This window comes from Epinephelus moara, chromosome 13 (assembly GCF_006386435.1).
Source record: "Epinephelus moara isolate mb chromosome 13, YSFRI_EMoa_1.0, whole genome shotgun sequence".
NCBI classification, from domain to species: domain Eukaryota; kingdom Metazoa; phylum Chordata; class Actinopteri; order Perciformes; family Serranidae; genus Epinephelus; species Epinephelus moara.
In genome coordinates this window covers 22,150,691-22,175,472 of record NC_065518.1, presented here as the reverse complement: position 1 = coordinate 22,175,472, position 24,782 = coordinate 22,150,691, and the positions used below count along the sequence as shown (strand labels likewise).

The 24,782-nt window shown below is 41.8% G+C and overlaps 3 protein-coding genes across 6 annotated transcripts; 2 read left to right on the top strand and 1 right to left on the bottom strand.

Moving 5' to 3' along the window:
- Positions 1-565: 565 nt before the first annotated feature.
- anks3 (ankyrin repeat and sterile alpha motif domain containing 3) lies at positions 566-7,263 on the top strand. Its single transcript, XM_050060363.1, has 16 exons — positions 566-640; positions 2,018-2,239; positions 2,354-2,552; positions 2,720-2,841; positions 2,923-3,004; positions 3,335-3,452; positions 3,557-3,706; positions 3,936-4,061; positions 4,193-4,308; positions 4,402-4,566; positions 4,654-4,778; positions 4,865-5,006; positions 5,085-5,358; positions 5,466-5,531; positions 5,625-5,716; positions 5,793-7,263. Exons 2-15 carry the CDS (start codon positions 2,073-2,075, stop codon positions 5,705-5,707), a joined length of 1,935 nt encoding a protein of 644 aa, XP_049916320.1. The 5' UTR covers positions 566-640; positions 2,018-2,072; the 3' UTR covers positions 5,708-5,716; positions 5,793-7,263.
- Positions 7,264-10,951: 3,688 nt separating this feature from the next.
- Positions 10,952-19,583, bottom strand: wdr24 (WD repeat domain 24). 2 transcript variants are annotated; one of them, XM_050060361.1, is made up of 11 exons: positions 19,527-19,583; positions 18,046-18,124; positions 17,283-17,767; positions 16,805-16,982; positions 16,005-16,677; positions 14,346-14,458; positions 14,136-14,263; positions 13,937-14,041; positions 13,474-13,811; positions 12,419-12,603; positions 10,952-11,663 (listed from the first exon to the last, which is right to left on the bottom strand). In XM_050060361.1, exons 3-11 carry the CDS (start codon positions 17,761-17,763, stop codon positions 11,495-11,497), a joined length of 2,370 nt encoding a protein of 789 aa, XP_049916318.1. In that variant the 5' UTR covers positions 17,764-17,767; positions 18,046-18,124; positions 19,527-19,583; the 3' UTR covers positions 10,952-11,494. The 2 variants fall into 2 exon arrangements, with proteins under 2 accessions (XP_049916318.1, XP_049916319.1); XM_050060362.1 differs by lacking the exon at positions 19,527-19,583 and adding an exon at positions 19,149-19,448.
- On the top strand, positions 19,508-23,127 carry zgc:112496 (uncharacterized protein LOC541336 homolog). 3 transcript variants are annotated; one of them, XM_050060381.1, is made up of 6 exons: positions 19,508-19,631; positions 19,834-19,966; positions 21,509-21,602; positions 21,756-21,915; positions 22,162-22,314; positions 22,855-23,127. In XM_050060381.1, exons 2-6 carry the CDS (start codon positions 19,842-19,844, stop codon positions 23,034-23,036), a joined length of 714 nt encoding a protein of 237 aa, XP_049916338.1. In that variant the 5' UTR covers positions 19,508-19,631; positions 19,834-19,841; the 3' UTR covers positions 23,037-23,127. The 3 variants fall into 3 exon arrangements, with proteins under 3 accessions (XP_049916338.1, XP_049916336.1, XP_049916337.1); XM_050060379.1 differs by having other exon boundaries at positions 19,607-19,744; XM_050060380.1 differs by having other exon boundaries at positions 19,611-19,703.
- The last annotated feature ends 1,655 nt before the right edge of the window (positions 23,128-24,782 follow it).

Here is a 24,782-nt window from a genome sequence, read left to right as displayed (position 1 = left end):
GTATTACACCAAGCAGCAGTACTCAGTTATCCAGATAACTTCCAAAACAGCATCCAATAACCTCCAATAGTCTTTTAACATTTACAAAATAGTGATGACTAATAATTTTGATGACTAATTGTCACATGATGGCTGCCTGATGAGAGCATTGCCTGGACATGTCCTCACAGCGGCCAGGATGAGAAAGTGGGCGGGGCCAATCAAAGGAGGTTCAATTACAGTAGGGAAGCCATATTACCCACAGTCTATTATCATTACCATGGAAATGATTCATGTCCTGTTATTGCCCAACATTGTTTGTAGTTGCAGCAATTAACTACACAAAAATGGCAATAAATAAATAAATAAATAAATAAATAACTACTTGAAAAACAATGCAAATATGAGTGTAGTTAAGCTACCGGCAAGATGTAAAAAGTAGTAAAACTATTAGTTTCATTACATGTAGTTTACTACCTCTAACACTTTATAATCCATAAACTGTAAATACATCAGTGAACTGTACGTGCTGTTGAAGAAGTTCAGCCGGACCATTTAAACCGGAAAGGGCGGGGCATGGTCCAACACGGGCACAATTGAGCGTGACACACAAAACAAAAAAGTTTCAACCGCTCGGAAGAACTAACGGTACCTGTCGACTGTAAGTTTTTAACTCATGACATTCAGCTGTATTAATATCAAATATTAGTTAATTTAGTTTGTCGTATTGTGAAATAGTTTTATCTTTAGTTCATAAGGTAGGTGTGTGGCAGGGAGACGTTAATGCCGGGCTAACGTTATCTAATGAAGCTAACACTGAGCTAGCTAAACTCTAACTTCGTCTGTACAGGCACAAATGAGAAAGAATAGCATCGAGGGTGAACAAAATGTCCCATTTAGCATGTGGGAGGTAAAGAAGGCATTGGATAAAACTGTGGGAAACTGGGAAAGATAAAATATGTTAACGTTACATCATGTTAAAACATGGAGGGACTGAAGAAGTTGTTTCTATTATTTAATTAAGAGCTGGAAGGACGCTATCAGAAAAAATGCCAGTAAGCAGGCAGACTTAAATCATATTGCCTTGATAACACACGTCTGTTAACTAGTGGAGCTTATGTTTAATGAGAGGAAACACACTTATTGTAAGAAAGATGTGTGGTGGCTAAGTACCAAAGCAGATTTGGGAGGAGATGGGGCAATATGGATTCCTTGTTGTGTCTCAAAGATGAGATAAGAAAAGTTCAAGTAAATAAACAGAGAGCTGCCGTTTTTAATGTTAAAAATATGACATGTTATGGAGAGAGGGGCTGCTGGAGTCAGATGGGAAATTTCAACTGGGACTCTCTAGGTGGAAAACTATTGAGGTTAAAATAGGGTCAAGATTATCAAATAAACATGTTGTGAAAAATTGATTTTTTTCAGGGGAGTGTTGTAAGTCCTGCTTTATTTTCTGTTATAACTAATGACATTTGCGAATATGCAAGTTGATGTGAGAAGATCACTGTTTGCACATGACAGGATTTTGTGGAAAAGAGCATATACACACAGATCAGCCAAAACATAAAACCCACTGACAGGTGAAGTGAATAAAATTGATCATCTCTTTACAACCTGAGGTCCTGGCATTCATGTGGATGCCACTTGACACACACCACCAATCCAAACACTGTCACAGACCAAGTGTCCCCCTCATGACAACGGCCCGAGGAACATGACAAACAGCTCAAGGCATCAACCTGGCCTCTAAATTCCCCAGATCACAATCCAGTCAAGCATCTGAGTTGTGGCGGCAAGAATTCCTAGCAGAACATTGGACTGTAACAAGATGATCAGTGTTATTCTCTTTACCTGTCAGTGGTTTTAATTTTCTGGTTGACTGAAGTAGTGCAGAAAACAAAGGTTGAATTAGGGGACAAAATGGGAAAAACAAAAGTTGTTATCGTCACAAGAGAGAAACTCAGGGAAGCTAATTTAAAATTGTATGTGTTATTTGTTCATTCATGACAAACCTTTCATCTTTATCTTTGGTGCTCAGATTCAGGGCCACCTCTGTTTTCAGGTGTGTGGAGAGACAAGTGAAGAGGTAGGAAATGTCTGAGCTAAGTGACGAAGCCAGTGAATCAGAGCAACTGGGTGCCAGCCTCTCTCTATGGCTGGGTGACTCCCTGGTGCGGCCTGAGGAGCTGGATGTCCCTTTGGACCTCCACACTGCCTGCTCCATCGGCCAGTACGACGTGGTGGCAGAGTGCATCAAAAAGTGGGTGCATAAATTCGAATAATTATAGTATAACCAGATGTGTTTGTTTGATCCAAAGCCTTTGTGGCACGTTTAAATCTGTGTATTTGTAACTATGATCTTGTGTCTTTTAAGACGTGAGGTGGACTTGAATGGCAAGAACGTCGGAGGATGGACCCCACTGATGTATGCATCGTACATCGGCCATGACAACATTGCAAATCTCCTGCTCGAGGCAGGTGTGAATGTAAATGCCACAACTGCCAAAGGATTAACCCCCTTGATGCTGGCAGCGAGCTGTGGGAATGAAAGTATCGCATACTTCCTGCTTCAGGTACAAAATGGCTCCGTCAGACAGTAACAGTTCATCACACTCTATCATAAAGATGGAAGAAGGCAGTTTTTGTTATGTTCTTGGTAAGATGTTAGATTTATAGTTCTATATGTTGACACTTTGTCATTCAGAGTATGAAAGGCTTTTTGCTTTTCTTACCCCAAAAGCAAGGTGCTGAGTTGGAGCTGAAGGACTCTCGAGGCTGGACCGCTCTGTTCCACTGCACAAGCACCGGCCACCAGCAGATGGTCAGGTTCCTGCTGGATAACAATGCTGACGCCAATGTCAAGTGAGTGCCTTCATTCTTCCGAAAACTACCGTAACTCTCCATTCAAACAGAGTTTTTCATGACTTATTCTTTCATCCACAGGGAGCCAGGGTCTGGTTTCACTCCCCTGATGGAGGCTGCTGCTTCTGGACATGAAATCATTGTTCAGTACCTGCTTGATCATGTGAGGAGGATACATTTGCACACCACTGTGGATGGGTGGTGACATTACACAAAGCATATAACAGGATAGAATAGAAATACTTTCTCTTCTTTTTGCATGCAAAAGAAGAAATTTGTCTTTAGTCTGCATGTGCAAAATCTGCTATTAAAAAGGGTACATTCACACACATATCACACACAGACAGGACAGATTAAAACACATTAATTTAAAAAAGGAATACAAAACAGAGGCCACATTAAAAGGAGCACCAGGTACTCAATGCTGAAGACTGAGTCAAGGTTAAATAATGCCCTTTGAGCCTGACATCTGCTTTGTTTTAATAATTAACAGAAAGTTAAAGTAGAGGACCGCAACGCTAAAGGAGAGACTGCCCGTGCCCTGGCTATGATGTACGGATATACCAAGATCGTCAGCCTTATTGACTCACGTTCTCCAAGGATCAAACCAGGTACGTGTCCAAACAGTTTAATTTCTCATATGTTGTTTTCCTTTCCATTCCTTTCATCTTTCATGTTCTGATTGTTTTTTCTGTGTGTGTGTGTTCCAACTCAGGACATTTTGAAGACCTGAGCTCCTCAGAGGACTCGGACAGTGCACCCCCACGGATAAGGCCAAGTCGAAGCCGAGCTAAAGGCGTTAGCATCCATGATGGGCCCCAGGCCATCGCCAAGTTCCGAGTAGGAGGCACCAGCAAACTGTGTGGTAGTGTCACATAAGATATCTGCCCATGTGTATCCATGTTAAGAGGACAGTGGTTCAGAAGCTAAAATACTCAGAAGCGTCCAAGGAAGTTTTTGAAGTGGATGCTCAAGATAAAAAAATAAATTTGACGGTCAGATTTTTTAAAAGTGGCATGTACGTCATAAGCACTGTCAGAGGGGGAGACAAAAGTTCCGCATTCCAACTTTAATACTGTTTTCTCCTTTTACAGAGCCTCCTGTAGCTCCACCAGGCTACATGACATTTCGTGACATCGGTGAAAAGAGTGAGGGCATCTGCTACCGTGACGTGACATCACCCATCAATGAGCTGGATGGCCAGAGCAACAGCAGCAGAGGTAAGAGGCACACGATTACCAGTGTTTTGTGACATCTGAAATACATAACTGAAGTGATATAGTACAAGCAGTGTCAACAATTACACTGGATGTCCGCAAAAGCAATTCAGTATTCTATGATACCGCAACAGATGACAGCCCATTCTTCGACAATGACATGCCCACCATGAGGAGCAGCAGCAGCAGCAGTGAAGGCTTGCCTCATGTGATTGGCCTCAACTGGGAAGGCTCAGTGGAGAGTAATGAGGTGAACACAAGAGCACAGCAGTCCCACTGATACGGAGCCAAGCTCCAGATTTTATTTAGATATGTCTGTGACACGGTGTCTCTTCTCCCCCAGGACTCTGACCAATGCAAAAAGAGCAGCTCTCGGAGGGTAAATAAGAGCCATCACTCAAAAGGCAAGAGTCGCCATGGAAGCAGCGATGCAGCTCACTCCAGCGTTACAGGGAACTGTGGGATGCTCTCACATGCTGGTCTTCCACCCTCCTACACTGGTCCAAAGGCATGCGCTCACTTTTTGATGTGTCAGTGATAAGTGTGGTCAGCAGCCAGTTTATTCTGCACTGTCTAACATTGTCTGTTCCTGCAGGATCTGGCAGAGTTCTTGGAACAAATTGGCTTCTCTAAGTATCTCCCCGTACTTGAGGAGCAAGACATTGATCTGCGGATATTTCTCACCCTGACTGAAAATGATCTCAAAGAAATAGGGATCACGTAAGAGATTTTTTCACATTTACTTGGGCACATTCAGTTTTTGTTTCCTCTTGGTGTGAAATGCTCATTTTGTTCTTGCTCTCCAGCTTGTTTGGACCCAAGCGTAAGATGACCTCGGCGATTGCACGGTGGCACAGCAGCGCTCGACCACCCAGCGACGCTCTGGAACAGGCTTATGCTGACCAGCTTGAGGCGGAGATGCAGGAGATGGCCATTCAACTACACAAGGTAACTGCGAAGCAACTGTAACTACCATACAAATATTTTCTGACCTATATTTAACTGACAAACTTTCTCCCTGTGTAGCGCTGTGAGGAGGCGGAGGGTCTACAGAGCCAGGTGTCTCAGGAGAAGGAGCTGCGCACCGTGATGGAGGGATGTCTAATGGAGGATAAGATGGCATGGAGAAGGGTCCACGCTGAGCTGGTGGAGAACCATCGGCTGGCTCAGGACATGAGCGCCACACTGGCGAAGTCCAGGACCTGTTGTGGTGACCTGCTCTCCTTTTTGACTACTGATGGGAATAGCAGCTCTTTTACTGGTGTGGAAGATAAAACAAAGGGTGACAATGGTGTTAAAGGTGAGTTGAAGTGTCCTGTGTTGGGTTACACCTTTCACATGTTCTGATTAACAGGATTCAGGCTGGTAGTCTGAACAAGGCCCAAGTAATTTTACATGTCGTTGCAGCTGGGGAGGGACTCACACGTGTTACAGAGCTACTAAAGAAGCTGGACTCCTATGAAGAAGAGCTGGGTAAGATGGTGGAATGCTCAGTGATTCACGTGGCTTTGCTACGTCAGTAGTGTCGAGTGTTAATGCTGGTATCTGCTTGATTCGACATTACAGCTGGGACCCTGCAAACTGTGCTTCAGAGTCTGAGGCGACTGAGTGCCCCCGAAAAAGTCTCAGATAGCTGGGAACGGCCTTAACCTTCACAGGTGAGTACTTACATCAGAACTCTTGTTGGATGAACACAAAAAACATAAGAAAATAACTGGTTTCTTGTACCTGAAGAGGCTTTTTGCCAATATTCGACGGAGGGTGATCTAACCACCCTGAACAATCTCACTGACATGAGAGAAGGCAAGGCCAGCCCTGCCGGACCACTGCAGCTCGGGGAGGGAATAAGCTGACCTGCTGCTCCTCCGGGATTGGCGGATGGACCAGAGCTCGCCAGATGCGGATAAGGCCAAGGGTGACGGCGGTTACTGCAGAGAAACGACAAACAGGCAGGAAGGGTACCTGACCCTCACACGCTTGTGCTGGTGTAAACTGAACTCCAGTAGCTGGGTTGGGAAAATGCAGAGAGGAGGAGAGAGTGGACGCGGATCAGAGGCTGTGATACTGTGAAATGTTTTTAAAAGGCCATTCTCTCGCCCTGTATGAAATGTGGGTTAAGTTATCTTCACATCACAAGCTGAAACATTTCTTAAAGGTAGTCAAAGTTAAAAGATATTCTGCAGAGTTATACTTTATCTGAATGAAATCTTATTTGTATGCTGTTTGAAAATGATGTCCTGCTGAATGCATTTTTAGTTATTCATTTACAGTAATACATTACGTTACAGCAGATTTCTCAGTGGTGCAATGAAATGGTTAGTGTGTCATTCAGTAGATTCACTGCGTGGCTTCCTAAATGTGATCTTGGACATGAATTAAAACCTTGTTGCCCGAAAGTTGACGGTGGACACTTGAATTCTGGGTCATTTTCCTCTTCTGTTTTTACATATACTCTGATATTGGTGCTCCACGTCAGTGTAATGAAGACAGCTTGATGATTGCGCTTCGTATTTTTGTCTACAAACAGATAATGAAGTATCAAAAATACAAATTTCATGACAGAAGGGAGAATATCTGCAAATTTATTGGCGGTCCCATAGTTGAGAATGTATGTCAGCAGAGCCAGGGGAAACACATTGTGGACAAAATTATCCAAACAGTAAACAGAACAAAATAAATACCCACCAGCCGTGTAGTCTTTTGGGAGATATTCCATGATCAGTTGATTTCAGAGGTCAAGTAGCGTGAAAATGTAGTCAACAGCATGCATTAGGACATCATAAATAAATAAAGGTGGAAGGAACAGTTTCACTGGGGCTTTAGAAAACTAGATTTTTATGTGTTTTGGTCTATCTGCATATCCGAGGCGTGATCAGGAAACATTTTCTCCCAGACCTTAATTTGGAATCCTGTTAAATGTTCCTACTTTTTCAGAAGCAGCTGAAAAACTGATAAATTATTCATGACTCTGTGCCAATTTGTGGTGCCGAGATGAATTCCCAATGCATAAAGTTTATGCTCAGGTAGACTTGTGCATCATTAATATTTTACACTTTCAGATTTGCTGAACATTTGTCAGGTTTTTTTTGCTTATATAACCTTTAAATGGGAATTGTGGTGCTCCGTCAGCTCGGCATTACTTCAGCAGATGTGTGGAACATATTGAGACGTTCACAAATTATAGTCTGTCTCTTAAATAAACACTTAAAATTGCTTTGTATTGAATCTTGGACTTAATATCCAGATGTCTCTTATCAGATGGCTCAAATGAGTCTGACTCTATTAATGTGGTCAGTATTTAATCTGCTAAAACCACAGGGCAGTCCTGGGTCAGGGATTCCCCTCCTGATTGCTGGGATGTCCTCATACGGAGTACATCTGAAAATCCTCCATTGTGCCCGGGGCCTTGGCGCTAAATTGATGTGATGCTGCTCAGTTAACAACCTTGGCGTGATATGAATGTTGGCTGAGTAAAGCTTTAGCAGCTGATCCAGATACACCGGCAGCTCTTTCAACGAGCACAGACTCTGCCCACCTCGTACATCACTGCTCCGGCCCTCAACTGACAAGACACCTGTAGATCTGTTACAGGAACGGTGGGAAACTACTAGAGATTATGATGAGACCATTGATGTGTTTAAGGAATAGTTCTGTTCAGTACAATCCACTGCTGTGGACATGGGCAGCAGCAGACCACATTTAAAAAATAAATCAATATCAATTTAAGTGTGCCATATTTAGAATACTTTCATGGCTTTATCATGTTGTCAGACAGCCCTTTCCAATGGGAAACTGGAGCCGTTATCTATTCTCTCTTCAAAACAAAAAACGTCAATTTTACCTCACAGAACATGGGAGCTGCTCAGCTGGTTAGTTTGTTTGTGTTATTATGTGATTTTGGTGAATCCAGACTAACCCCTAATAACACCAGTAGTGTTCCATATGTGTTCAAATCTAAACATTTAAATATTGGTCGAAATACATGTTTTTAGCATCAGAAGCTATTTTCCCAAGCCCTTCTAAAAACATTTTCCCACAGACCTGACGTAGCTTTCTGCATGATGATGTTGCTACATATAAACTATCTAGCCTAGGGGTCAGCAAACTTTACTATCAAAAGACCCATTATGGGCTGTTTATGATTATTTAGTAGTTTAACTTTGCAGTGTTGGTGGTGAAAGCAAATTAATTAGTTGGCGCACGATTAAATTTGCTGTTTTACTCCATGACTTTTCCTTTTTGGATTTGGAATCGATATCTATCCTAGCTAATGAGACTCAAGACAAAACCCCCTACTGAGGTTCCGCAAAACTCAGACGACAAGGTACTAGGCCATAGACGTTGATTGATGCATACATATTTTTACAATTGGAGAATTTAAGAATCACTTTAGGCCTACAGTGAAGATAAATGAAAATTAGAATGTTAAATAAAGTAACTGTTACTCATTTCTATATGATTTTTTTTTGTCAGAGCCACTGGAGAGGGGCGAAAGAGCTGCATGCGGCTTTAGAGCCACAGGTTGCCTCCTCCTGATCTAGCCCAATGTGCCCCTCAGTGACTGATCCAAGCCTTCTTAGAAATCCATGTGTGATCGATCCTCCAAATTAGCTACATTCCTAACCCTCTAAACCAGTGGTTCCCAACTGGTCCAGCCACATGGTCCACATTTCTCCTTAGGCATTAGCTCAAGTTCCACACGGTTTAACACATTCAGCAGCAACATACTTGCGTTTGGCCATGTCGTCGAGCTAGTTTGTTGTCTCTGTTGACGTGTTTGCGAGTCACTTGTGGTCCATTCAAAATGGACAGGTGACCCACCAGTTGGGAACCACAGCCCTAAACGGTATGGAAGTTAAGCAATGTACTGCTATTGGCGCCACGTTTCACTACAAAAGTCACACAATAACACAAACTAACCATTCAAGGCAGTGGCAGACCAGCAACTCCTGTGTTCTGAGAGGTGAAATTACTGTCTGACAGCAAGGGAAAGTGGCTAAAATATTCTAAATAGAGTATGCACTTTTTTAGGTGGATAAAATACATTTTGCTGCTGCCCCTGTCCACAGCAGTACATTACTAAGCTTCCTTGGCAGTATTCCTGCCTGGTTCTCCAAACTGTGGGGTGCCGACCGCCATCTACTGTAGGTAATACACTGACTATGGATAAGCACCTCATACAACCCCACTTCAAAGAATCAGAACTGTAGCTACAGTTTATTTCATCTGATATCACAGTCGTGTTGGGATTGTACATTTATACCCAGGAACCAGATGCACTGTGTTTGGTGTTTGTAGTGAGAACCCTAATTTGTAACACATGTCTTTAAGGTGTCATAAAGAAGAGGTGACAGACAGGAGTGGCAGACTTGCGATGCCGAGCAGCCTCCAGAATGTAAATGTACCCAAATAAACACAAACAGTGCTGAGAGTCGAGACTGGGCTGATAAAATATTCTCCATCTCTCTGTGATAATTTACTCATGTCACGAGTAAAACTGACAACTACTGTAGATTGTAAAATCCTCCTGCTAGCTACCATCAGGCCGCACAGTGCTGGGATGTAACACAGATTCTGACAGTAACAGTCAAGACAAAGCTGTTCTGTTGAGGTTTATGTGGACAGAAGTCGTCTCTGTTGGCTCCCACACTTTTTCTGTTGTGTGTCTCACCAGTACTGAGCCATACAAACTATGACAAGCAACACACTGAGCGGCACACATTGTTTGTAGCTGGTAGACTCGAGGCTAGAGATGTTGGCAGGTTGCCAATTGGGATTTCTGGGCCCAGGAGAGTAAAGTGTGGTTGGGGAAAATGAATAAGTAGTTTCCTCTCACTAAGGTGCCCTCGAGCAAGACTTTTTATCCTGACTGCTCCACTGGAACCGCTCAGCAGACAGGAGGTGGAGACGAGATGTACTGGGCAGCTGCCAGGTGAGAAAATGTGCAGCTGAATGAAAATGTGAAGCTCAGCGCGAGGTCGGATGACCTGGACTGAGTCTACATTGACTGATTCATCAGAGAAGCTGCGTATACACCGAAGGGAAGTTAAGCTATTTCATGTTAAAGGGACAGCTCAGCCCCAAAATCAAATATATATATACAAACAGTAATTTTTTACCACTTATCCGGGGCTGGGTTGCGAGGGCAACAAGCTGAGCAAAGCACTCCAGATGTCACTCTCCCTAGCAACACTTTGCCAGCTCCTCCTGGGGGATCCCGAGGTGTTCCCAGGCCAGATGAGATATATATAATCCCTCCAGAGTATTCTGGGTCTGCCCCGGGGCCTCCCACCAGTTGGACGTGCTTGAACACCTCTAACAGAAGCGCCCAAATGAAATATACATATATATTTTTTGACAAACCTTTTGATAGACCTTGTTATGAGCAGTTTCATGAAGGAACTATTTTCTTTCTACCAAACTACACCCACTAACTGTATCACCATGCAGAAGGAAACATACATCTACTACTAGCTCACCTAGCACCACTAATGTCATAGCTCAGCCAAGGAGGACGCCATTAATGTTTACATCTCGCACTGTCACAAGCACGAGCCTCTCGGCCATGAGCAGATGCACGCTAGCGTACCTAAAGGTCTGTGGATTATCTTGAGTAACCAGGTCATGATTTCTGGAAAGAGACATTGCTGTTGAGTTTTTCAAATGTGTTTTTTGGCACTTTGAGCACCACAAGCTGAGTGCCATCTAGTTGCATTATATTCAAGAGAGGGCAGATGTCTCCACAGCTGATATCTCCAACACTCGGCAACTCAAACCAAAATAATCTAGGCTGATAAATAGCACTACAGGTAAGAGGAAAAATATGTGTTTTTGATTTGGGGGTGAACTTTCCCTTTAAATGTAGTCAACAAAACAGACTTCACTGGTCCAAGACAATTTCAAGTGTATTGCTTTAATGTATCGTTTTAATAGAGAGCTATTTCTCATATAAATTAATTTAACATTATCTACAGTCCTTCAAAATAAGATATAGCATTATGTACAAACATTAACAATACACTTAAGATGAACATACAGATGTTCCTGTACAGCCTTCAGGGTTTCACTGAGGTGTTTAAAAACCATGTAAAATGCTGTGAGTGTGAATTCACAAAAAATATTGTTATATTCTTTGATAGCTAATGTAGCATCTGTTTATGTACAAATTCAACAGTTAAAATGTGAATGTTTGCTCTTAAAGGCTGTCCAGGAGAGCACATATAACCCCCATCCTCCTTTATATCAGACTTGTGACTTATCTCACTTCAAACAAACACACACAAAACCGTCCTTTCCACAGTGACAAAAGACTCCAGGCCCACGCAGAGGAATGCAGACATCCCTGTTTGTCTGCGGTGTGTGTGATCCAGGCCGGTGTGAGGACCGATTCCCACTCCCACAGAGCACCAGCTGTGTGAACAGTGCTTGTGATGTGCTCAGGTGTACTCACACAGGTGGCCGCAGCCAGCAGGGCAGTGGGCGCTGCTCTTGAGCCAGTTCATGATGTGCTCCAGATGTCCGCCGTGGCTGCAGCCCTGACACCACACAAACAGTCCCTTCACCACATGGTGGCACACTGCGCACACGCTGGCACACTGGTGGCACCTGGAGGAGGGACGAAGTGCGGTTATCAGAGCTCGGCTCATGGCAGGATTAAATAAACACTCAGGGTGCTGTGGAGATGTTGCATTTAAGATTACAGAGGAAGAAAAAAAACTCTGGATAATGGTATTGACAGTTTGTTCCTGTGGAGACTCCAGAAAGTTACTGATCCCAACAAAGGAATAATCTGATACCCAACGCCCCATATATGCCAAAATTTTATTTTTTTCCACTGCATTTTTTGTACAGATTAAAAACACAAGATATATCATATCAATTATTGACCTTTAGAGTTGCTAGAAGGTGTATTTTGTCACCTCTGGACAGAGCCAGGCTAGCTGTTATCACCCTTTTTCATCCTTTATGCTAGGTTAAGATAGCCAGCTGCTAGCTGTAGCTTCATAGTGTACAGACATGACAGTGGGATCAATCTTTGCATCATTATTAGATATTAGCTGTTTTAAACTGCTAATTTCAACTAAATTAGATGGAGTTTAATAAATCAAAATTACATTATTGAAGCACGAGGAGCAGGCTTTGTACAAAATTTTACCTGCAAGAGAAAGACCTACAGATCCATAATGCGTTCACTCAAAACTGCCTGTTTTTGTTTTTTTATTAAAGCGATAATAATCTCATAAATTCCTTAAAAAAGAACAGAATTTTATTTGTCAAGTGAATGCACTGTCTTTCTGTACAAACCACCTTATGGTAAGTACACTAAATTCTAAAATCTAAAATGAAACGGCGATTCGTACCTGTCACAAATCCAGCCCTTGTTGCTCATTGGCCGCTTGCAGTTGCTGCAGTTGATGTGGAGCGTCGTAGACGTCTGGTTTAGGCAGGTGATGGCGCTGCACGTGCTCAACTTGATGACCTCATTGGACACGTTCCACAGCTCAAATCGCTGCAGCAGGTCGATGTAGGACATGTACCAGTGCTCCTGGAATGGAAACATAACTCATTTAGGGTTTAGGTCTTACAAACTGCAACATCATAAATCAGTTTTTAGTAGTGAACAGGTAAAGTATTTACAACTTAGAGTCGTACATAAGGTCTAAACAATCTCCAAACTTTGATAAAAAAATTGTTATGTCCTAGTCCACTGGTTTCCAACCTGGGGGTCCTAACCCCCACTAGGGGTCGCCAAAACATCATGAGGGTTGTGAAGCCGTCTCGATTTTTAAGGGTGTAAAAAATCTTTTTAAAATATATACATATATATATACAGTAGGCCTTTATCAGCATGTCACCCACTTCTGTGAAGGAACCTAAATGAAATTGTATTTTTTTAAGTTTAGATAACTATTCAAGATATAAAAGACCTGAATACAAGATATACTGACAGAGCCGAAACTTTCTGCTAAACAGCCTCGTCTTGCATCATGAAAGTATGCAGTTAAAAAAAATCAAAGAGCTAGCAGAATAATGGGCAAATGTCAGGGAGCAGAAAACACTTAATTTGTAAAGAAGCCTATTTAGTATGAGTTACTGTTAAAAATAATTTTAAAGAAATATCACAAAAACTCAACTCTGATGCAGCATTCACAGAAAATAATCTGCTCAAAATCCATCCAAATCTTGTTTTACACAAACTTCCTGCAGTTGTTACAGTAACTGTTAGGGTTTATTGTGTAGCTTATCAGTTGTTCCGTGCTGTTATTGTTATGCATTGAATAGAATATGAAATATTCTTAAAATATGTCACTGAGGTCGTCTGTTTACTCAGTAGAGAAGGAAAAAGGTTGGGAAACACTGTTCTTGTCCATGAAATATTTTAATACACTTCAAAAGACACTGATCTTTAGCTGACCTGAGTGAGGTCATCAATCTCTTTACGGATCCGGTCGCCCAGGACGATGAGCACAGACACAGCCATCTGCACGTCGCCCTGCTCGGCGTAGTAGCTCAGCATCTCCCTCACAATGGGACAGAAGAAGCTGGCAGGCAGATGTGGGCTGAACAGCGGCTGGGAAATGGAGATGAGCGAGAAGGACTCAATGGGTGTCAGACAAGTGACTTCTGCCTCGTTGCCGCTGACGTGCGGGGAGTCGGCCTTGTCCTGCTGAAGGTGCTCCGGAGCAGACGGGTTATCCATGATCTCATGGCGCAGCTGGAAGGCCTCCTGGGGCAGCGTGTACTCCTGCTCTTCTGTTGTGACAAAAGGAGCAGAGATAATATTAGACAACAGAGCGCTGAGTATGGAGGCAGTTATAAATAGCAGTCGCTGACGTAAGCAGGTCTTTAGTTTCCTCAGAGATAGGACTGAGACTGACCTGTTTGGTTGTCGTGCTCCACAGAGTAGAGGTCATCGTCATCTAACTCAGCATCGCCGAACATATACTCCGCCTGGCCCTCGCTACCCTCTGTCTCCTCGTTTTCTGAAGGGAAATTAAAAGACTGGCTTGTTTAGTCTTGATTAAAACACGGAGAACACGAGGACAAACAGATAAGTTTCTTAATGGCTGCTCTCACCTTCATTATTATTGCTGATGTGCGAGTTTCCAGGCTCTAAGTGGATGTTGTCCTGCCTGCTCTCACCTTTACTGCGCTCCAGCCTGCTCTCTGTGCCCATCCCTGAACTCATTTCCTTCATGTTGAAACTGAAACATAATGTGCATCAGCATTAGATGATGACTGGCAGCATAGCTGTTTTTGTAATGAAACACTTAAAACACAATTTACCTGTTCATTAAAGGCAAAGTGCCCAGTTTACTGAGGCTGTGGTTTAGACCGGGCGTTGTGAGGTTTGCTGGGTCAGAGAACATGATTCTCAACATGGTCCATGTTGTGGAAACCTTTGTATTGAAGACAAAAGACTGGTTGTTAAAAACACATGCCGAACATAATTACTGTTGAAATTAATATATTACAAAGTGACAGGTTACTGCAACCACATTACTTTTTCCTAAAGTGCAGCACAGCTACAATTTCAGTATTAGATTACAGTTACAAATAGAGCTGCAATGATTAATCAATTAGTTGTCAAGTATTTTTTAAATTAAAAAAAAAAAAAAAAAAAACTCAACTTTTCTGATTCCAGCTTCTTAAATGTGATTTACAAGACATCTAAGGATGTAATCTTGGGTTGTGGGAAAACCTGATCTACTATTTTCACTTTTTTTTTTTTGACATTTTAGAGACCAAACAGCTAATCAATTAATCAAGAAAATAATCAACAGATTAATCGACAATTAAAATTAGTTGCAGGCCTAGGTACAGATCTAATGGGATGTTACTGTTTGTTACTTCCAGTCTGCTAATATTAATGATTACACAGACCATGTCTCACCATCAAATAACAGTGAAAATTCCGCAAAAGTTAAAATATAGAAAATAAGTAAAATGTTTACAAATGAACCAATAAAAACTGACTATGACCTGGAGTCTCAAATACTGCAGACTCTATCATAATTATATAACCTTAAGATATAGCGTTTGCTTCTGCAATTTCTTGCACTATTTATAATGATAATGTGTTTTAAATCTACGAGTTTATTGACTCGGTTAATCCAAATACCACAAACAGTCTAGTGCAAATGTACAGTAACAAGCAGTTAAGAAGTGAAGTGATAGTTGATGAATGGCTTAGGTAATGGAAAAACTAAAATCAGCTACAAGTTTGATAAACAATTTAGCGTTTAAGTGAAAAAAAATTGTATGATTTTTGGGGGGGCATTTTTGCCTTTTTGGACAGTTTGACAGTGATGAAGTAGACATGAAACAGGGAGAGATGAGAGAGGATGGTATGACATGTTACAAAAGTGCCCTGCTGGTATCGAACTGGTGATGTTGCAGTTATTTGGCATACAATACAGCTACCTAGACGCTTTGGTTTAATTAATTTTGTTGGCTAAGATGGGAAAAAAACTCACTTCTCAAATGTGGATATTTTCTGATTTTGTTACTGTTCCATGAAAGTACCAAATATGGTCAGGACTTTTGGTTGGACAAGGCTCTACATTTACAGACTTCACCACAGGCTTTGGGAACTTGTGATGGACATTTTTTTTATGATTTGCTGACATTTTTAGACCAAATGATTAATCAAAAAGTAGCCAGTAGACTCATAAATCATTATAAATAATTGTTAGTTGCAGCCCTAATGCAGTTACTTACTTTTCCAAAAGAGTAATTTAATATGTTTTTGTTTGTTTTTTCTTTAAAAAAGTAACTAGTAATGGAAAAAGTATCACTGCTTTTGAATAACACGTCAATCAATCATTATAAATCGTAATCTATCAAGGTCAATTTAAATTGGCAACACCAAAACCTAAATGGATTATTTGAAACAAACCAAAATAGCACTAAGTCCAGATTTGTTCCTGTATTGATCTGTCTGACCTGCGGTCTTTTGAGCTCCCGGGCGACCTTGGCGTTGTGATCACACAGCTCAGCAAACGGCTTCCCACAGAGGAGGTAGAGTTGTGCTGTCTTGACAAACCAGTCCATGCGGTTGCTGTCCAAGTCTGTCTCAAAGACGCTGAGGGCGCTGGACACATGTGCAAACTGCTCTGTCGGGTCGGGCTTCTTGAAGAAAAAGATGGGGTAGCGGCGATCGCCCCCAGGGTAAGGCTTTCTGTTGGCGTCACTGCTGATCAGACTTTCTTTGGCTGCAAAGGCCAAGTCGCCGAACAGTCCGAAGCACAGACCCTCGGGGTTGGCCTTATCCACGGGACGGGTGGCGTCCTTGAACATGTGCTGGTAAAGGGTGCTGTCCTTGGAGCCAGAGAGCAGAAAATGAGGGTCGTGCTGGTGGCGCCACACAATACCAGTGGTCACGTCCTTGTGTTCCTCAAATGTGGCGAAGGGAATGAAAGGTCTGCGGACATCCCACACGTAGATGTTGTGGTCCACCATCATGGAACAGGTGGCTAAATGAAACTTCCTCTCAGGCCGCCACTTGACCCGCGCCACTGAGGCAATTGTCTGGACACAGTAGATCTCCTTGGCCCGGTTTGTGGTCATGTCCCACACTTTCACCATCTTGTCCCTGCCCCCAGTGGCCAGCCATCCCCTGAAATGGAAATAAAGGGAGAAAGCTATTAACGGACAACAACGTAAATTTCTACTACTAATTGCAAGTGACATACAGTCTGACCCAAGACATTTGTGATTTGTGTCACAGAGTCACTTCCTTCTACCTGTCATCAGGGTGCCAGTCGCAGCAGAACACAGGGCCAGTATGGGCGGTGAACATTCGCTCATAGCGGTCCGGCCGCCTGATATCCCACAGCTGGACGTTACCATTCTCAAAGGATGCAGCAAACGTGAAATAATCCTTCATGCTGAACTGGACGTCCCTTACACTCTCTGACTGACCTGGAAGAAAGAGAGAAGGGAGGAAAGCAACCACGATATTAAGCAATGAAAACCACAGAATAGTTTGTTTCTCAATTTCTATCAGTAACACCACAATAGAATAAAGATCACGTGGGTATGAAAAAGAAAATAAACACTCTGTGGCTTTGAGAAAAAGCAGCTTATGTTCACAAATACAGTTCAATATCGAATGAACTTTCCTTGGCCATGCAAAGAAATAACACATTAAAATTGATAATTTAGGGGGTGTCCCCCTTTAATGGTAATAAATAACCTGATGAGTATCACAAAATATTTTACCTGAGAAAGTGCTGACCGACTCCTTTTTACGCAGGTCGAAGCACTTCATGAAGCCATCCTGTGAGCCACTTAGCAGCATGTAAACCTCTGTGGGGTGGAAGCACACCTTGTTGACAGTACGTTTGTGCTCAGTAAAAAGCTGGTCCTGTTTGTTACGAGAGGGTTTCCCCAGGTTCCAGGTGACCACCGCCCCATTGGTGGCCGCCGTGGCCAGCAGGTTCTCCTCCATCTGGTGCCACATCACATCCGCACAGCTGAAGTTGAGAGAGGGTTTGCGGCCGACGCGCAGATTCAGCTTCTCCACAAACTGCTCCTCCTCCAGCGCGTAGATCTTGAAGATGTTGCGGCCGGCTACCACCACCTGCGTGGCGTCACGGCACACGCTGATGGCGTTGGCAGGAGCGTCCAGGTGGCAGAACATAGTTTGACCACTGATGGAACTGCTGCCAAGGGCTGTGGTAACCCGTGACATCTTCTCCATGTTCCTGGAGCAGACAACAGAGGTTTCATTTGAGCTCAGAAACAATAACAGTGACAAGATGCATCAAGAGAACCACAGATTAATTTACTTTTACAGCACCGCTTCAAAATAAATATGAGCAACATGCTTAGTGTTTACAAGACAGTTAAAAAAATCCACCAGAAGGTGGCACTGTAAGTTACATTTACACAGTGCTTGGTGTAGGGGGCAGGAGAGGTGGCAGTATTCATAATATTTATGTGTGTTTTACATTTTCGACAATGTAACAGCTGCAGTGCTTACTTGTTGAAGAACCACTGGCCTCGTCACTGTCTGCAGCTGCACAGTGTCCTCTTCATGTGCTCCCATGAGAGCCAGCTTACTACAGAGAGATTAGTATGTGAACAACACACACACACACACACACACACACACACAGCATGTAACAGTGGAAGAATGTAACTAAGTATATTACTTATTACTATAAGTATATTATAAGTACTGTGCTACTGTTTAAGTTTGAGGTACCTGTAATATAATTCAGTATTGCTATTTTATGCAACTTTATACTTTTATTTCACTTAAATTAAATTCACTGGGAAATATTGTACTTTTTACTCCAGTACATTTCTTTGACAGTAAAAGTTACTTTTAACATTTAAAAACATGATGCGACATGCTTATATGATATGATGCAGCACTATACTATTAAGGTACCCAGAAGTACACAAAGTATCTAGAACTGGCTCCACATTAAAGGACTACACATTAAAATGCTCTTACACCTTAGTGATGAAAACAGATTGATATTCTATAACAATGAAACACTGTGAAAGGAGACATCCTGCAAATACTTCTGATACTTTAAGTAAATTTTGCTGATAATACTTGTGTACTTTTACTTAAGTAACTTTTATAATTCAGGACTTTCACCTGTAACAGAGTATTTTAAGACTGCGGTGTGTCTACTTTTACTTAATAAATGAACTGAGTAGTACTTCTTCCATTGCATATTTCCTGGGTTTACAATTAGGACAGATATTTGACGTCTATCACAAACAAAATTTAAAAAGATCTCTTACAAAATGATCTGTTTTGTACACTTTAATCACAAAAACATGGAAGCTAACACTAATTTTTATGTAAGCATCTCGTTATCATAGGGTACCATAATAACCTTGTTGCTTTAGTGTTATAATCTCAAACAGATCATTATTTTACATTGTAAATACTGACAAATGTCCATTCTGTCTAACCCAATGATAGCTGAGGATTCATACGTGTTATTCACCTTCTGCATCGCGCTGGTGACTGATTATTGACTCTTCTATGCTAATAGTGAAGGTATGATGATGCGGTGAAACATAAACCGAGCACATGCCGACAGTGTGAGAGAAGCTACTCACCCAAGTAACATGTACAGTAAGCTACTAACACCACCATGCACTACCTAATAATACACCCTGGTTTGCTGCTTTGGTTATGGTTCACTTCGCTATGTATATCCGTCAGCGCCTTCACGGTGCTCACTTGTCTGCGGGCGTGCTGTCTCCAAATGGCTAAACTCATAGCAAAGTGCACTACCACCATAAACATAACTGGAATCTGAGGCTAATGCTAACAGGCTAACCTAGCTACCGAGCACTTTTCGTCCAAGCAAGACCAAACGAGCACGAAACAAGTTCTACAACTATGTCGCACAATTAGAGAAATATCAAAATGATGTATTGCATTGGGTAGCAGTGTCTATTTAAAGTCATAACAAAGTATTTCAGGAGACAAACCTTCTGAAACTGTTGTTCACAGCTTGCGGCACCGGAAGTTGTATTTCGCGCTGTCGTCTCGCGGGATTTTCGTGTGTCATAACCAACGGAAGACTCGTCATACTGGTACAGATCCTTCAGGAGTTTACTGCACTATTTTCTGATTTGTTTAATTGATTAGGTGACCTTCAAACGAAGGTGAACGCAGCATTTGTTGTGTCATAGCGAAGCAGTTAAAGGTTTGATAATAATAAAACATGTTTAATGTCATAGTGCTGTAGAATAGAGGTTTAACAAACTGACTTCTGGGTTATGTTTGTGTCTGCAGGTGCTGCCATGAGTGCTCTGTTTGCCTGTGAGGATCCCGCCACATGGAGGAGTGTGTATGGGAAATACTGGGATGTAGTGGAGGCAAGGTCCAAAGCCAAGAAACCTGGGAAGCTGCTGAACCTCGAGAAATGGTAAATCCTTCACAAAATCACACTGTGTATTAAATCTGTTTAACATGCTGGCTTTCAGTATGATGTATAATTAATTTTTCTTCAAGCCACTTAAAATGCATGTCTTGATCTCAGTGGGAACAGCTGTTCTTGAACGTGGAAATAGCAGTTTCACAAAACAACAGTACAGTACCAACTTAAGGTACACTTCATCATCGGAGAGGGTTTGCTCAGTTGTCATGGAAATGGATGTCTTGATATTTCAGCTCAGTAGCGGTGTGATTTCATTACAGCACCTCTCATCCATGTTTGCTTTAAGGGGAACACCACCTGAATTAAGAATTTCAATATGTTATTTTCGTGGCCTGGGAAAGGTCAGTCTATATTTGTGAATATGAGTTACTTTCTCTTAAAGCCAGAGACCAGAGGAGGAAGTCTCAAAACTTCTGATGTCTGGGTGTATAAAGTCTGGACCATAGACAATGAATGGGAGCCTGATTTTGTGGACCCCTTTCCCAATTCATTATCTTTGGAGCAGCTCCAGACATTATGCCCACTGACATCACACATTTTTTGCACTCTAGCTTGAACGTATGAATTTTAAAAATGGGTGTAGTTCCCAGCAGTCTAATTTCACCAAAATAATATGCCATAATACGATGTTAATTCTTGTCAATTAATTTAAATGGATTTTAATTTCATTGTAGGGCAAACAGTGTTTGTTTCAAGCATGTTTACAGGATCTATTGGTATAAAGCATAACCATGCAGTTACAGTTAGAATTTAAGTTGCCGTATTCAAATTAGTATCTTCTTGTCCAGGAAGTGTTTACTCTATGAAAACTGAAAAAAAAAACTCCACATGTGATAAAGCTGAAAAGTCTAGTTAAAAGATCTAGAAAAAGCAAGTAAGTGGGCCTTGAGTCATGATCGTTTCATCAAATATCTTCACTAAGCATTGGACGATATGGAAACTTCATGTCATGATTTTTCTGGCAAAAATAGTTACGATTCACGATATTATACCAATAATCCTCAAAGTTCGATTAAAGCTCTTAAAATGGCACAAAAACATACTGGAATCACTGGAAACAAATCTTTTTATTGCATCACAGATGGGACACATCTTTTTTTTAGTGAATTAAAAACAAATAATCTTAACCAGGCTCTTCAGCTATTTGAAATGGCATCATATTTTTGATTAAGATATGTTGTGTTTGTCAAGGTTGGTGTGTGTGCAGCCTGTTTTTGCAGAGCCTTTTTTTCTTGTTGGTTGCCCTGCATTTTCTTTGGGTGCTGCTGGACAACATAGTCACAATGATCCCGATAATGGAAATTCACCACGATCAACTTATTGTGTGTTTTTTATGGTGATCTGCTATTAAATCGTATATCATTCAATCCCCAATCATGACATGCTTTTACACCAGGCTTACAGCTTTTTTCAAGACTGAAGATACAACAAAGTATATCTATGTTTATCCCTGCATATGAAATGTGTTGTATGAATGAGTGTGGTTGACCTAAATGTAACTGATCCTAACCTGTGTGTATCTGTGGTCAGGTACCAAGAGGAGCTGCCTACACTCATTTCAAGTCGACCTGACAAACATGTCACCCAGTCAGAGCTGGTGAAACTCATGGAGTGGAAGCTCACTGTAAGTGGACTCTAGACGTTAAATCATTATAATGCAAGGAACTTGAACACACCCACAACAAAACACTCCCTCTAACATTCAGTATGAAGAGTCACTAACAGACTAACAGTTCATCAGCTGTGTCCTTGATCGGCCCCGTGTGCTTTTCTGCAGAGAGGGAAGTTCAGGCCGAGGCTGCAGCAGCTGGTGGCGTCCAACAGTGAGGACACCGTGGAGAAATGTTCCAGAAAGGCCTTCAGCCTCCTGCCTGATGTGCAGGCAGCCATCGCCGAGCTCAGCTCCTTGAAAGGAGTTGGTCCAGCCACCGCTTCAGGTTAGCACAGCGTCTCTGTTTCTGCTTTATCGAACCTGCTTTTAGCAAATAGATAAAAGCTTAAGAATTCATATTGATGAAACGTCGCTGTGATCCTCTTAAAGCACAAAGTGAAAGCCTTCTCACCAAGCGCACGCTGCTGTAGGATTGAGCGGCTGGGACTCCCCGCTCTCTGTTTATATAGTTTGTATTCACCTCATGGCTGCAATCGGTTTGGCTTGGGGCTGACTGTCCATTTTGTTCCAGCTGTGTTGGCGGCAGGAGCTCCAGAACAGGCTGCATTCATGTCAGATGAAGCCATGGAGAGTGTACCGGGACTGAAGCCCATCCAGTACACAGCCAAGCACTACACTCTCTACCTGGGCAAGATGGTCGAGTGCACTGGGAAACTAAACAAAGGTGAGCAGATGACGGGGGCACAAGGGTGGTAGGTGCGTCTGTACACAAATATGATACACTGCTAAATAAAATACTAGTTTATTAAGCCTTTGCTTGCTGTCTCCAGGGTCAAAACAAAACACGGAGAAGCAGCCTTTAGTTTCTATACACCATGTATCTGAAACAAACTCAGAGAAACTCTCAGTTCTTTTAAATCAAGACTTCAAATTTTTCTGTTTGCCTCCGCCTTTCATTCCTCTAAATCTGGGAGTATTCAGTCATATTTTGCACTGTACCTTTTATTCTCCCGTTTAAAAAATGTATTCAGACTTTTACACTGCCTTTAAAAAGTGAAAGATTTTCTGTCCTTTTATTGCTCAACACTGAATCAAAGAAATTCAGAGTGGCTTATTTAGAAATGTAATTTATTTTGCATTTTATACTTTAAATTATTTTATCACACTCTGATATTAGAAGATCTTTTTCTGTTGATCACTGTCCAAAAAAAGCCACATGCACTCTACTTTGATTCTGATGCCTGGCCTCCCCTCTCGTCCACAGTGGATCCCCAGCGGGACTGGACGCCCCACAGGCTGGAGCTGTGTCTGTGGGCGTCGACCACAGCCAAACAGCAGCAGCTCCCACTTCTGAGGGATGTTGATGTGAAGGCCAGCAGTGTGGCCGAGAAGTGCTCGGACACTGACGCAGACCAGAGACCGACGAAGAAGCTTAAAACGAGATAAAAGTGATTGCACGGTATTTTTTAGATTAAATTTGCTTAAATGTTTGTCTGTTTTTTGTATTTTCCCAGAATAATAAAGCCTTTATATCAAATTATGGTCTATAAAATGTCTGCAAACATTGAAAAAATGCCCATCACACTCAGAGCCCATGGTCATATCTTCAAGTATGTATTTTTTTCTGACCAATACTACAAAAATACAATAAGTCTTTGACAACAGAGGACTGAAAATACATCCAAGGAGCTTTCTGCTTAAAAACACCTTAAATATCACTAATCAATAAATTGCAGATCAATAATAATGATGTGCTTAAACACACTTGGAAAAAAAAGCAGTAGGATGTTGCCACAGTATTGTTCTTTATTTATATTGTTTCTAAATTAAAGCAAAGTACAATGAACAGTACAAAATAAAACAAAATATATTCATATATATACAATATAAAATGGTTCCGTTCAGAACATTTAAAAAGTACAATAGATTGTGAAATAATTAATGAGGACTTTGATATAAATTATCCATATGTAAATTTAGTTTTTCCTTTAGTTTCCTCATGACCGAGAGAAAAATAGCTTCTTCTGCTTCTTCTTTTTGTAAACGCTGTGTCGGTTCGACCTCTTGTCTGGTCTGAGAGATTGAACCTCGTAAGCTTGGCACCATTTTTTTTTTTCAATACAAGTAAGCAGCTCATGAAAAACTACCACAGCAGCACAGATATGACTTTTTTCTTTTTAAACTCTTAACCTTCAGAGGGAAACGACTCTCATTTCAAGAAACCACCTGCTGATATTTGCATGACCTCGAGTGGCTCAGGCAGTTTTTGTGTACCTAGAAACTGGGAAACCAGGATGTCAGCGATGTTCTCCGTTACAGCCAGTCTCCAGAAGGAAACCCTGAATGCTGTTACAGACTTTATGCTTGCTTCTAGCTGCAGTGATTGCTAATCTGTTCCTGATTGACTCAGACTGTAGACTTTACATTTTTAGCATAATGGATCTCTGTTGAGCTGTCACAACCTACAAGAATTGATTTCACAGCTGCATGTTGAGTCTGCACTGTCCCATTTAGTTTATGTTGTTTAATTTTACCGGCTAATTAAAGGTGCAGTGTGTAAAATTTAGTTGCATCTTGCCAAGAGGTTGCAACCAATGGAATAGCCTTCCACTCTGAAGTACAACTTAGGTTTGCCTTCAGGTAATGTAAAAATGTGCATGGCCTTCTCTGGAGCCAGTGTTTGGTTTGTCCTTTCTGGGCTACTGTAGAAACATGGCGGTGCAACATGGCGGTCTCCATTGAAGAGGACCCACTTCCTATGTAGAAATAAACGGTTCATTTTAAGCTAACGAAAACACGATTCTTAGTTTCAGGCAATTATACGCTAATGAAAATTATAGCTATGACTAGAGACCATCTTGCCTTTAAATTACTCCATAGGGTTCAAGGGCCGCTCCCGTATTCCTACCTACAGACTTCCGGCTCCCTTGCTCAGACCACACCCATCTTCAAACTCGGCCTTCATTGTGAACTCAACTATATACCTTTAAAGATTTGCGACTGCATCTGAATGTGAATGCAATTGTGATGCTATTATGGTGACAAAATTTTGAACCCATCGGCCATCAGTCTGACAATGACAAAGCTGCTTTCACACCACCACGCTCTGACCAAGAGTGTTCCCCCTAAAAGCAAAGTTTTCTAAAAGCAGCTGCTGCCGCTATGGCTTCGTCGAACACTAGCAGAAGTGCA